The sequence below is a fragment of the Styela clava genome, chromosome 8 (assembly GCF_964204865.1).
Source record: "Styela clava chromosome 8, kaStyClav1.hap1.2, whole genome shotgun sequence".
NCBI lineage: Eukaryota > Metazoa > Chordata > Ascidiacea > Stolidobranchia > Styelidae > Styela > Styela clava.
The window spans coordinates 3,499,077-3,513,365 of NC_135257.1; the positions used below are offsets into that span (position 1 = coordinate 3,499,077).

General features: G+C 34.0%; 2 protein-coding genes across 3 annotated transcripts; one reads left to right on the forward strand and one right to left on the reverse strand.

Annotated features, from left to right (window-relative positions):
* Positions 1-606: 606 nt before the first annotated feature.
* On the forward strand, positions 607-9,667 carry LOC120346562 (uncharacterized). Its single transcript, XM_078115461.1, has 15 exons — positions 607-903; positions 1,516-1,679; positions 2,372-2,472; positions 2,761-2,832; positions 3,327-3,397; positions 3,802-3,880; positions 4,144-4,313; positions 4,661-4,817; positions 5,125-5,208; positions 6,469-6,599; positions 6,769-6,829; positions 7,101-7,336; positions 7,794-8,106; positions 8,646-8,786; positions 9,194-9,667. The coding sequence occupies exons 2-15, from the start codon at positions 1,562-1,564 to the stop codon at positions 9,512-9,514; spliced, it is 2,055 nt and encodes a 684-aa protein (XP_077971587.1). The 5' UTR covers positions 607-903; positions 1,516-1,561; the 3' UTR covers positions 9,515-9,667.
* A 533-nt stretch (positions 9,668-10,200) lies between these two features.
* Positions 10,201-13,650, reverse strand: LOC120346808 (uncharacterized). Of its 2 annotated transcripts, XM_039416642.2 has the most exons (6): positions 13,242-13,650; positions 12,573-12,622; positions 12,212-12,334; positions 11,658-11,729; positions 11,381-11,473; positions 10,229-10,713 (listed from the first exon to the last, which is right to left on the reverse strand). In XM_039416642.2, exons 1-6 carry the CDS (start codon positions 13,339-13,341, stop codon positions 10,684-10,686), a joined length of 468 nt encoding a protein of 155 aa, XP_039272576.2. In that variant the 5' UTR covers positions 13,342-13,650; the 3' UTR covers positions 10,229-10,683. The 2 variants fall into 2 exon arrangements, with proteins under 2 accessions (XP_039272577.2, XP_039272576.2); XM_039416643.2 differs by lacking the exon at positions 12,212-12,334 and having other exon boundaries at positions 10,201-10,713.
* Between the last annotated feature and the right edge of the window lie 639 nt (positions 13,651-14,289).

A 14,289-nucleotide genomic window follows, 5' to 3' on the forward strand; every position in this document is an offset into this window, starting at 1 on the left:
ACCACCCCATTTTAATTTATTATTTCGATATGAAATGATAACGTATAAAGTTATGGGACGAAGCAAATACACATACGGAAATAGCTCAGTAACAGCTAATTCTATTGTATCCAAAAGGAGTCGATGTCGACGCTGTAATTCTTCAAAGAAATATTCAAGATTAATCGCCTTGATGCTTCTTTCAGTTGTCTTTTGTGGACATTTTGTTGTTTTCCAATATTTACAAAACAAGAAGAATTACCGTTAGCGACAATGGGATCTAGAGCGTTCAGTGAAAAGAATACACAGAACTGACGCTTTTGTTCACGTGTCATTTTTTCATTAATATTACTGCTATAATCTTATCATTTGTCACTATGAGTTTAGCAATGTTGACTTTAAATATGGTGAGATTTACAGGGAATTTGGTGCTTATTTATAACAATCGAGTATTACGACACGGTAGTCATGACCGATAACATAATCGCTGTTGCTGAGGTTGTGCCGAATTCATATTTCAATGCTGGACTGTTGTTTGATCAACAATATACTGCGCGTTATATTCTTAGATTCTGGTTGTGTTGAATATAAATCAATTCACTCAACCAAATGGATACAGAATAGATTTATACAGAGAGAATAACGAGTTTTAAGTATTTGCATGCGTGAAAAGTGACCATCAGTTGGTAGAGTAGGTCAAAAAATAATAAAATCTCCTTTCTCTTTTGTAGACAATCCAGATTTAGCTTCTTTTGTATGCACTCTAATTTTCGCTGTTTGGTTCAAATTCCGAATTTGCTTTTAAAAGCAGAGAAAAAAAGAAAATTTTTCGGTTTGAGACATTGTCGTCTATATTCTTTACTACTTTTGTTAAAGTATGCCTTATTGTATGTTGGGAGGATACCGTTGATAAAGAACTTACTGGTAAGTGGTAAAAACCAGCAACGGTAGTCGAATTTGATATTTAATATTTTCCGGCTCTTGCAAAATGAAAATTTATAGGAATGCTTTCCTATATCAAGAATTATTGACAAAAATGAAGATATCTTAATAACAAAATATTTCAGCAGGCTTGGTTTAATATAATGGTGTATATCTGACATGTTTATTAGCTGGATAATATGTAGTCAAAGATTAAAGATAAAAAAAATCGAAGATACGAATAAATGAGTTCCCGAAGTCGTAACCTAGTTACTAATACAACACGTAAACAAATTTCGGTTTCATCTACATTAAAACAATAACGGTATAGTTTCTCAAATAGAAGTGTGTGTCGATTGATCTGTATGTCGATACCATATTAATGCGTAGTTGAATGGGTACAAGTTAGGTCAACACAATAATAGTGTAAACAGGTAGGTGGTTCGTTTACTCATTTTTACAGCCAGGCTCGAGTCGCTCGAGTCGGAACGCAAACTCGGTTTGAGGAGTCGTATCCGATCTGAAACTCTCACATAAACGTCATTCTCGTATATATGATTTATAAAAATATTGCAGTTTCAAAATAAATTATTTTTTTTGTTATTTGTATTCTAGGGATATTTTGTATTTGGACAAACTTTGAGTGAACCTTTGTAACAATATGAACCACAAACAAAATAAAACACAATCACATGGACTAAAGCCTACTATTTATGATTCACCATCACCCACCAGTAGACCTGTGACACGGTCATCATCCAGTGCAAAATGGGAACTAGGTAAGATGCTTAATGATATAATATGAATTGAACAAAGGATTGTACAGCGATGAAGTTTGGAATGGACCTAATATTTCATTTAAACACAGTCCGAACAATCTATCTTAACTAAACTGAACTAACCACCATGATATCAACAATCTGAGCTGTTTTCGGCAGGATTTTCCAATCATACAAGACGTGATCCGACCTTTTCTGCATTGAAAACGGATTGCGCAATGCGATGCCATAAGACTGTTTCTTTGCAGTATGCAAGGTGACATCCAGAAGCCTAACCCATACATTTTTCAAATAATTTCACGTAAATTAACACTACAAAACTTGATTTTCTGTTTGTTTATGAGTGTACCCAAAAGTTTTAATAATCTAAGGCACTTTACATAAATTTTTTTTTTTCTAGAATACAATCCATATAAGTTCGGTTATATTTTATGGCCACTCTGTATGTAGTTATTGTGGCATCATCACGTTTAATCGTTCTATAAGTGGCTGTTCGTCTTTAAGTTATAAGCTCATATGTGCCCTCTCTTTGAGCGCATCAAAAATAACTAACAACCGAAAACCAACTATTGCGGGAAAAATTAAGAGGGTTTTGTGATTGAAGTTTGAGTGCGCTTAATCCTAATTTGTGTGTGTGATTTTCTAATTTATTTTTATAAATACCTTATTCGTGACTGTGATATTCTTAACAGGTTGGGAAGATCCAGATGCACTACTGAAAATATCTGTGTTCAATGAATCACACGTGCAACGACCAAAGGGTGCCTCACAAATACTGAGGAACAGGATATCGGTAAGTTAATAATTGTTATACCGGTACTGAATATAAATTGTTATACCGACTGAATGCAGTCTCAAATTTTTTAAATAAAGGAAACGAACATATACAGTATATATATTTTTCCTGAACTCGACCACGAAAAAAATACACCATGCCCCTCCGGGTTAATCACGCTTAAATTGCTCTAATAAAATGAATTTGGTACAAATACAAACGCGGGTTAAAGGAAGTAAACTGTTATCTCTATTTATTATGATTTGTTGTTCAAGATATTATAAAACCAAACATTTGTTCAATCAGCGAATGGAGCAACTAAGTTTACATGGAAAAAAGAGAAACCGGTCTTTCTCAGTCAGTTTCAAACCACAAGAGGTAAGATATTGAACCATACAAAACAGTATTAACCTCTGTTTTTTTCATGTAGTTTCAATAATTGTTCAACTCAAAATAATGTTACAATAGTTTGCGTATTCTTGTTATCGCAGATGTCATCGACTAACCCCACATAGAACTTCTCACTACAAGGTCAAATTTATAAAATTCAAGCATTATAGAAGCCAGCTATCAGGATATAGATATTCAGTGGCTAAATATCGGCTTCAGTTTGTCAGTTACTACTTTCGTTAATATTTTCGTCATTCACACTTAACGCATAATTGTATCAAAAATTTATTTTAATGGTGGGGTATCAAAATTGGAATTATGATATGAATATTACAATGTTGGCGACTGGGTTAATTGCAAAATTGTGTTTCGAAAGTCCAGGACTTTGCAGGGTGGTCTAGCTTACATAGAGTGCACATTTTATACCTTATTGAAGTTCTCTATATATATGTATATTATTTCCCCTGCTTGTTGCTTTACAGTATTTATCATTGTTTCGAAAATTTGCCAAGAGCGTTATTCTACTTTTGAAGTGTTTCAGAATGCGACGAAAGTGAGATTTGTGTTTTTTTAGATATGATTTATGAATTTTATTACACATAACCATGTTTGGGAGTCAAAATATACATACAGTTTGTAATAAGGTAGCTTATAGTAACTGTACAATATTTTATAACGAATAATAATATCGAATAAACTGCCAATTGACTATAGTTTATTCGATATTATGATTCGTTGTTCAAATCGGTCTGCCTATGTGACAAATACCAACTTATGATAAAAACGAATATGTGTTTTGTTTTGCTTGAAATGGCAACAAAATAAGCGCTAGAAAAATTTGAAATTTTCCAAAAAACAATCTTCAAATTTAATTTTTTTATTGGATCTTACGTCGTTTGATTAAGTGTGGCAGTATTACATGATTGTAAGATAATGATGTAGTATTATATATTTTAGGTTTGCTGTCCAGTCAAGGAATATGACTTTAAAGCACACGGAACAAACTGGCGATTTTAATGTATTTAAGACCAGTTCAGTGAGTGATTTCGTTTTAATATAAATGTTCTAGGTTCAGGCTTTGGTATTGGTGTGAATATATGTTCGTATTTGCCACCACATGGAAAAAGTTTTTTTTTTTTTTTTGACAAATGCTTCTTGGTCAACTAATTTCGATCATACAGATAATTACCTACTTACTCTACATTTCTTAACGAAGGCCGTCGATTGCCTCTATAAGACAACAATACATCATAATGCGTCACACGAAATACATACAAAAGTGGATCTTCTTTTTTTCAGATAAACCGAGAATTGCAAATTATATTATCAACTCCACCCGAACATAGAACAATAGAAAATTTGAGAAAAATCCAGTATTATATGAAAGCAACTGGGGCACATAGACTTTTAGCAAGTGCTTCAACAAATGAAGATTTACAAAACCTTGCTCGATATGTTGCATATGAAAGGTATACTGTGTATGCTCAAAATTTTTTAACCTCGACTAATTTAATATCGTGAATCTTCGTTGAGGTAAACGCTCTGAATTATAAAGGTGATAACCAAGATTTTTTTCAATGCGTGCTAGCTCAAACCTGAATCCGATATAAATATAACCGGTTTAGGCCTTCCATTCCCAGTCATTAAAATTGGCAATTTGCAAACTTACATATATGAATAAATTAAAAGAGTTTCATAGCCCTCAATTAATTGAACTAAAAAGTTGAACGCTCACCACTATCTAAATTCAGTAATGTTTAGAATTTCACAGCTGCACACAAAGTAATTTGGAAATTGTTATATTGTTTCAACACAGATATGAAAATGACCGAGTAGTTGCCCAGCAAGGGCGCCCTCCAGATAGATTTTATTTTTTGATCACCGGAAAGCTGCTGATTGTGAAGGAATATCAAATAGACACAGGAATAATTTCCAAAACAGTCGGAGTTCTAACGAAAGGAATGACAACAAATGTTAGTAACAAAAAGAAAAAGTTTTATAGAATTAGAAAGAGTGAACCTAAAAGTATGAATTATCACATTAGTTTGTGTGTGCATATCAAAATCCGACCCGATGTGGTGTCTGCAAATAACTAGCAGTGGAAGATAGAAAAGGCATTTAAATAAGCCTGGCGCATCCAATATAAGCAAATATATGTCGTAATAATATTTTTTCACCGTTCCAACGGTGTTGTGTATAATTCTTTTGCTCGTGTCATTTCGAAGTTGGAAAGTATACACAGTCATTACTGTGTATAAGCGAAGCTCTCGCCCTTTTCAGGTAGAGGAAATGGAAAAACGAAATTTACGAAAATCCTCTCTGATTTGCCGAGGACCTGTTGAAACTCTCGTTCTTGATTGCGATGTAAGTAACTTAATAACCGTTTTCAATTCTAAACTAGCAAACTCAGATGCCAAGCACATACAACAAACTTGGGTGGAATGTAATCTGCGACGGTATACAAACATTTCAACCTATGCGAAACCTTTCGGCCTAGAGATATATCGCCATCGGGTATCGGCAATATTGGTCATTTTTTCGATGTCAGTTTGTTTCGGTTCCGGCTAAAATAAACTGATATTTACGATTTATTCAGCTCTTTGATCTGATCCAGAACATCACGATTCCCAGCGCCTGTGCACAACTTACAACTATTTTATCCAATCTGTCCCAGACATCCGAGATGATATACGTGTCGGCCCAGATAAGATCGAGTGCGCGGATAGGTCTATCAAGGATGCGAGATGCAATAGGAGACGAGGCTCGATTTTGTATCGAAATAATATTACATGATATGGCATTAAAAAGTGCCGTGTTTTTAGGGGACATGCGTACAGCTAGGTTTTATTCCAATTGCTTTCCATACACATGTTAATAACCTAAGTTCGTGTTCAATTGTTTGCGTTTAAACTCTCAAAGTTTGCCTCCAATTGTAATAACAAAATACTTTGACAATCAATAAATAATAGAGAAGAAAAATGACTTTTTTTCACTAACGAAATATTCAATCAGGGTGATCGAGTCTTGTCTTCTATCGCGCTGCACGTTGTTTATAAACGTATCTCCGCACACGAGTCTGTATAGCCAAAACTTCCGCCGAAACGTCTGTAAGTCATCTTCGATCACGTATTGTAGGCTACTCTTTTTGTTAAAACACATCCCTGAATTCAAAATCTGCAAATATAACTTGTAACTAAGGTGTTTGATACCAACGGGGTGGGGTGTTCATAAAGTCTTGAAATGTTTTAAATTTATACGCGAATTTATAAATTTATTTAAAATTTTGGATCCGAGATTCATTCAACACAAATCGCATATAACTGTAAATGTAAATGTCGTAGTAGTCAGAAGCATCCTCAAACCAAAAACTCCTTTTGTCTAAATATTCAAGGGCGAATGAGCTCATTATAAATCGATTCATTCAATATAGCGCTATTCAATTCAATATTAGATTCGATCTTCATATTTGCAATATACCTTCTCCAATAGGATATTCTGAATCCGTCGAAGAATCGTATATATTACGCCTAGTAATCGTCCGAGATGAGACCAAATCGTCAGTTACTTTATATGAAATATAATTACCCATCTACTGTTATATGAGCAAATATTGTTTCTTTAAAGAATTATTTTCTAATACACGGAGAAAGAGGTGGAGCACCTAGGGAGTTCCTGTCAAGACATTCACTATTTCGAACGTTTCCATTTGAGACAGTTAAATGTCATAAACAGTTATTGAAGTTGCAATATTTTCCGTAAGTCTTACATTAGTTAGTAAATATGTTTTATAGGACGGATTCAAGTTTATTTTACTTATGTTCAACAAACGTTTACATAAAGTTTAAAAATATAGAGTATATATAAAAAAGTTATGTGCAAATTCTTTTTGTGAACTTTCAAGTATCTTTGTTTATTGCTTTTCAGCAAAGGTGCTATTATTTTTGGCGGTGGTTCGGAATTTGAATGGATTTATATTATAAAATCAGTAAGTTCTTTTTTTTAGTCTTATTGTTAATACACCATTAAGTCTTATTGTTAATACACCATTATATATACACTACAGACCGCATATGACAACATGATATGTTCTAAGCACTGATAAAAATTCATAGCGCCACATACATATTCAGGTGTCATTATTTGGCTGCACATGCATATCTCAACCCGCACTCCACTTAGCCACACCGTTGTCAAACTTTATTTCCTAATAGTGCTTTTGTTTTGTTTTTAAGATATTATAACATCTAAATATTCAGGGGGAATGTTCATTGATACGAGTGCAAACTGTAGCCGACTTCAAGAAAAAATATCCTGCTTCCTCCATAAACAATTCGGAATTTGGAAATAGACGCCGTAGATCGAAGTCAGCAGCTGAAAAGCTTGCTGATTTCCGAGCTTGGAAAGGTCCCATAAGGTCACCACTGAGCTTTCGACAGACTCGTCCTCACAACAATGAAGAACAAGGTAGACAGATGGAATTGCACAAAGCAAGGTTGGTGTGCAGTGTCTGGAAAATATTTTGTAAAAGAAAGCACTGGGTACTGTCCCGTTGTTGCTTTACTTTTAATTAGATCTGTTTTCTTTGAGCTACTCGCCTACATTCCGATTCATTCGTAAAACCGAAAGCCTTGTGTAACACGATATATATACTATAATTTATTGGGTTACTTTTAATGATAAGTGTACGGGCCACGATAATACAAAAAATGTTATAGAGATGTTATAGAAATTGATCTAATTTTTTACCCTCAGTATAAAGACAGCCCAGCCCGTTAACGAGTTATATGCGTTATATGCATCGCATGATCATAAATAATTCCAACGTCAAACTGACGGTTCAATCGATTAGGCAGGAAAGGAAACTTGAGATAATTCGTACACACTTGACGCCTTTGTAATATATATCGCTGTATCGACAATAAGTGAATATGAAACGAAACATTCTGCAGGTCTACTGGAATTCCATTATTTTCAAATTCTTCGAATCAAGATGAAAATAAAGGACTCAAGTTCAATCAGGAGCAAAATAACAAGACGTTCTCAACAGAGAGTGAAGGTTTTTACCGACCAAAAACTGTCGGTGATGAATTAAATAGTTCGGATTATACCTCTGTTGGTCGTGTAAAATTGATACCAATACTGGGAAAAAGTAAATTCACTTCATCACAAACATATGCTAGAAAAGAAAAGGCTCAAAGTGCGTCACCAAGATACAGACAAGCTTATCTAGAACTTGGGAAATTAAAATATGGAGATGTTCTGGTGAGTACTTTTTACATCCATGGACAAATCAACGATGTGAAGTTATATTTGTTAAAATAAGATAGGTAACGTGGTTCAGACTTGGCTATTACTAATGAAAATATTTTATTATAAAATTTAGTACAACAATTTTCAGTTTTTTTTCGCATGTCGTATTTGCTCGATTTTTGAACACGATTATCTAAAATATGATTAATCGAAAGCTAGAACTAACTTAACTAGAAGTAGTTAGGTTATATCTGATTAATCTTGTTGTTAATAAAATTTCACATACTTAAATGTATCTGCTAATTGAACCTCTTTAGGACAATATTAGAATTGGACAGTTTGTGCCTTTAAGTCGGAAAACTTTTTCTACACCTCTTCATTTTAATGATGTGAGCAAGTGTCCGGTAACCACAAACTCGTCAAATATAATACCGAGATGAATAAGAATAGTATTCAAACATGAACGTTTAATAACATTTGATAAGTTATAAAATTAATCGGCATAGACAAATAAATAGCGTTAACATGGTTTTGCTGTTTACACATTTCAGGGCTTTGAAAATACATTTCAAATCGAAGATTTACCAAATATCAGATTGATGAGTGAATCAGGAGCAGAAGTTGTTCTTTTCAACAGAAATTTTTTTCTAAGAAATGCTCCAACATCACTTTTGAGTTTGATAAGTTACCGAGTAAGCTATTAGTTTCAATAAAAACAAGAATACTAAAAAAAAACGAAAAGAACGGGAATCCCATTAGTTAATATGCAATAGCCAAATGGCCTACTATATCTCCGATTCTTTCTATGTATCCACGTATCCAAGCGGTTGAAAGGAGTAAATTTTGGCCATGTTTTCAGTAATATCGAGTCATATTTACGCTCGAACATGTTGACTAGAGTGTTAGATTAGCATTATAAATTATTTCTTCAAGAGCTTGAGTTATTGTAAACTCACTTACCACTTTGATACTACCATTCTGCAGCCTGGCCGACGTAAAAGAGGACATCTTTGTAAAACAATCTTACATGCTGGGCCGAAGTATTGACAATTGCGTCTGGTAATATAGTCCCATTTTCTCACTTTAATATTTAATTCAGACCAGCAGCTATCCGGACACACGAAAAGCTCGATCGGACCTAGAAACTATAGAGGCGTGGTCAATGTACAAAGCCACACTTGTGAGAGCTTTATCTGGAAATAGCTCATCTGGTGCCGATGTATTGTCAAACAGAGTATTACAGAGAAAATATGTTTCTCAGCCGACTACACGGGGAAATATTTTTCTTCAAAAATCACAAGCTCATCGAATCCCACCCGGGACGTCTGATGGAATCCGTTTTCCTAAATTTCGAAACTCTTTCTCGTCTTCCGTGCATAACAATTTATCTATTACTAGGGGGACACGAATAACGACATAGATAAGTTTATTGACCCTAAACTCCGACGTTTGAGTTCATTTTATCCTGATATCCTAAATAGATAATTACAGTAGCAATTTGAACAACGTTGTCTTCTAACTTTAATCAACTTAAATATACAAATTTATATATATTTCAGAATTAATGTTCTTAATATAGCGAAAAAGACAAAATTACAAGTATCCATTGGAGTAACTTCAAGCCTTATACCAATCCGTATTTAACGATTTTTCTTTCGACATTCAAGGCATTTCGTCGGCCGGGGATAGCATGTACTTTTCACGTCAGTGATGTTTCCACGATGTAGATTGCATCATCGTGGTCGTCAACGTGAATATATGCCTTTCATTGAGTATCAGATCGCCGAAATCTGCGACCGGAAAATTCACGTGATGGGTTTTACTCGATAAATTTGGTGTAATACAACGGACACGAGAGAGCTTTACGCTTTAAAATACTTTCCCTATATGACACTTCTCTGGCAATCACAAACTTCACGATGGTACATTAATCCAATTAATTGCCTTGATAAAACTAAAGTAATGCATCTGACCCCTCGTCGTCTGTCAAACTGTCACGGTTCCAGCTGACAAGTGTGTACAATTCCTGCCAAACGCTCAGATCTTAATCGATTATTAAAGTTACAAATATGTACACCAAACGCCATAACTGTTGCCACAATTAATTCAAAAAATAATTCACGAAATATAAACTTAGTGTTCGGCCCAACAAGAAATTATTTTTTTTAACGGTCAAAGTTGAAATAAGACATTCAGTGAACAGAAGCAATTGTGTAAAGTAGAGAAAATGTCAAGAAAATTAATGGGTTCTATATCAATTTAAAGGATCCCATGTTATCGACACGATCTAGATAGCAAATTGAACAACTACCAATTCGTTTACATCGCTTCCGTGTGCAAAAATATTCTCTAATTTGAGGCTTTGATTCGGACAAATTTTGATGAATAGATGTTGCCTACATTCCAAAATGTTGAATTTTAAAAAGAAAGAGAAGTACGCATGTATATGTATATATGCATTATTCAGCATTGTAAAGTAAACATGAGTTTAAAATTTTTCTTCGTCTGCTAGTGCCTAGAAAGATCAACGTTTGTTTTTCATCGCCAACGAGTTAAGAAAGCAACATAAACTTGGTTGATTGATCCTTTTCAGTACATATAGTCTTTCTGGTTTAAATTCTGGAATATACATTGAGAAAATATGAGAAATAAAGATGTAAATCGTAAATGGTCATGTCGGATATATGTGTATTGGAAGCAGAAAAAATTTATGACTCTTATAACAATTTATTTCTCTCCATGCGGAAGATAGATTCATCCTAATCTACATTAATTCAAGTTTGAGTTTTGGGTTTGATATGTTTGGATGGCATTTATTTGATAATCTTGCTTGGATTTGTGAAAATTGGATATTATATTCGATCGGATATTATTTCTATTGTCTAAAATAATTTTGCACAACACTATTGTAGATTTAGCGCAAAAGTCAGCGTACCAATTATCTTAGCATGGCGAATTAACAATTTTGAACAAAGAATATTTCGAAAATGGCTCATATCGGTTATTTTTTTAAGTGCATATTTGTTCCGGACCCCCTTTTGGCATTTGAGTTAGATTTATGCAATATGAAATAATTTTAATTCATTATCATTGCAGAGAACATAGTCACGTATGACAAAAGATATAATCTATTCAATTTATAGTTTTCTTCAACTTTTACGTTTACAGGGTTCCAGAGTTCAATGGATTTGGGATTCGAGAGACAGGTTCGTGCATAGTTTCTAATTAGGTTCTGATTCGCGTTTAAAAAGTGAGTGCACTCACAGATTAATTGTAGCAGGCTCACCTTCATTGGACGCTTAAATATGAATGGAATTCGGGAAAATGTTCCTCCAATTACTTCTTGGTCCTTAGGATGATCTTTCTGCGTTTCTGCTTTCTGTTGAATAAAAATCGTTATATGTTTGGCATATTTCTGTGCTAATAGGTTCTCGTTTAGATCAAAATTTGAAATTTTAAAGCTCGCATAATTTGTAACAAAATAATAGTGTCAGAAATTGTTGTCAAATAGACAGGGACTTTCTACTAAATTAAAGCTTTAATACTTGATCGTGCCACTATACCTGAAAGTAGTTTCTTCTGATTATGAACGGACTGACGTAAAGACTTGTGCTTTCTCTCTTTCTTGGCACATCCTGTTGCAATACGTTTGCATGAAAACAAAGTGTGAAATAATCAATTTAGCAAAAAGTAAGAAATGGCAAAATACTTTTGTGCTGTATATGTGCTGGAGCTGGGAGATAAAATTCCGATTAAGTATTAACATTTTTTCTTTGACTTGCTTTATGGCCTTAGGGAATACAATATTGGGAGTATAACTCGGGAAGTGAACCGTTTCAATCAATTGAACGTTTTCATGAGCTACGTTTTTGGACCGAGCTCAACAAAAGCAGTCGTTGTGAAGGAGAGGGGCGTTCAGAATACTGAGATTCTTATTTTTGAACAAAACCTTTTTTTTGCACTTTGCGACTGTGTATGCAATGTAAGGCTGGTACACTAACAAACAAGTGGTCGCGCATCGAAGGAACGACACAATTTCAATGAATGCAAATAACACAGGGGGCACACAAATCATTATCATGGTGCGTATATACAGAATCTAACAGAAATAATTCACCATGATAGATTTTCTTTCCATTTTCATAGGATTTTTTATTCGTCGAATATCATCTTTCACTTCTTGAAACCCCAAATCGTTACCGTTGTCCAGGTTTGTTGATTCGTATTGCTCAATCAGTTGCTATCGTGTCAATGTAACAAAAATAAAATTCGTTACATAATATTAACTTTTGAATGATAATAGTTACTAGTTAGGTATTTTTCAGATTGCAATCATGAAGGCACCTGTGATAATATTCCCTCATTTTTAATTGCTTTGTATTCAAATATATACTTCATGGGAATATACTTTAATCAACTATTAATGTTGAGGCCTAAGCTTTAACTATAACTTATAATATAAATAACACCAAACTCACCATCTCTAACATATCGGAGACTACGTCAACGTTGGGCTCTCGATCGAACACTAAAATAAACATTCAACATAAATAAAAAGCATGTTATCAAATACAAAAATACAAAGTCGTGTACTAATAAATAGTGTGGCCCTAATTGAGTTCTATATATTTGTTTTCGAATACAAAATGTACTTAAAGCTTCAGAAAGAAAGCTGTAATCTATGGAAGCTATAAGATATTAAGTTGGTATTGTAGACGCCAAATTCATATCCACGCACAGCAGTCAAGGGAACTCTTGAATCAAATAGAATAGTTATCTTTATTTCTGCTACAGCATCTTTTTATTATACGCATACGTATCCACGCGCGAATAGGCATAGGGCAAGGGAAGGTAGTTTGTCTCGCCCTACCCCTGGTATTCACGTATTTAACTATGTTGTTATCGCAGGTTAAAACCCTTGGATCCAATCTCTATGATCACCAGTTGTCCTACGGTTAGTAGTCTGTGTTGAATCGAAAACTATGTTCTTTCAAAAATAGGAGCTTGTAAAGTATCAGATGTACAAAGGACCTCATAAAACACACAAATGCTTTGTCAAGCTAGAAATTTAAACATTACAAAGTAATGTTGAATATATATCGGGATAGTAATTCGATAACATAAATTAAAATGTGCAGTCTACTTACCAATAGTTGCACCATGGGTTGATACGATGAAAAAATTCTGCATCAAAATTATACCGTACACTAACCATATATTAGAACTTCTCGGCGTTGTTAGAAGCATAACTTTCTTTCCTTGAATATCACAAATTATCAAATATATACTGTGCAATAAGATTAGATATTAGTATTGTAAAGATAATGAAGTTGATAAAAATGTTCATCAATTAAAGTATGTCGTAGCTGTAGTTATGGGGAACGCACCACAGAAGACAAAAACAAAGCGATATACATGTATCAAAATCTCACTGCGACCTCGCAGCGGGGCACTGGTGAAGTTTCTCTCATGCCGGACCGTTTTATAGAAAACGTTTCCCCGCGAACTTTCCTCTTGATGTCGCCGCTTTCAATGCACATGGCAACAAATTTGTACGCACATAAATTACTTGAATATTAAAATGCACCACTCGACTCGATTTTCTGTCTCAGTGACTTCCTAACTGTCATATCCAAGATGGTTTTAAGATAATGGCTTATTAGTAGACCTTATTTTGAAATTTTATTTAAAATCATGGCACAGAACAAAGTTGCAGCTGAACCTGACTTTCGAGACTAATTTTATGACAATAAATAATTATAGTGACCAGTCTTGAAATCAATAATATAGGTTTCATTAATATTCGTTTTGTGTATTGAAATTTGCTTGACGTTTGATCGAAAATGTGGCATGAAACATACATTTATGTTTTCAATCAATTTATTATATTTAATTAGATTGGGTCCTTAATATTTTTTTGAATATTTACTTGCCTCATCAATATCCTGTAGACGTCATGGACCTCATTGATAGAACAGACATTAATTAGCCTGCACATATACGGTATGTATTTTTTAATGCATTTTCACGTAATGTGACATCGAACAAGGCTTTGAACACAGATACTTTAAAAGAACTCGAACCTTTTACATTGCCCAATTCATTTATTACACTATGGGTAAAGTGAAGGGCATGAACATGCGCATTTATTAGTATATATTTCCATAGTCAATCTAGAGCTTAAAATCGGAATCT

Excerpts from the sequence above, each read along its gene's own strand:
- LOC120346562 (XM_078115461.1), top strand. The coding sequence starts at position 1,562 with ATGAACCACAAACAAAATAAAACACAATCACATGGACTAAAGCCTACT. Across the intron at positions 6,600-6,768 it reads TTGAAGTTGCAATATTTTCC|CAAAGGTGCTATTATTTTTG; the intron begins GTAAGTCTTACA and ends ATTGCTTTTCAG. Across the intron at positions 6,830-7,100 it reads GGATTTATATTATAAAATCA|GGGGAATGTTCATTGATACG; the intron begins GTAAGTTCTTTT and ends CTAAATATTCAG.
- LOC120346808 (XM_039416642.2), bottom strand. The coding sequence starts at position 13,341 with ATGCTTCTAACAACGCCGAGAAGTTCTAATATATGGTTAGTGTACGGT. Across the intron at positions 12,623-13,241 it reads AACCCATGGTGCAACTATTG|TGTTCGATCGAGAGCCCAAC; the intron begins GTAAGTAGACTG and ends TGTTTATTTTAG. Across the intron at positions 12,335-12,572 it reads TCTCCGATATGTTAGAGATG|CAACTGATTGAGCAATACGA; the intron begins GTGAGTTTGGTG and ends TTGACACGATAG.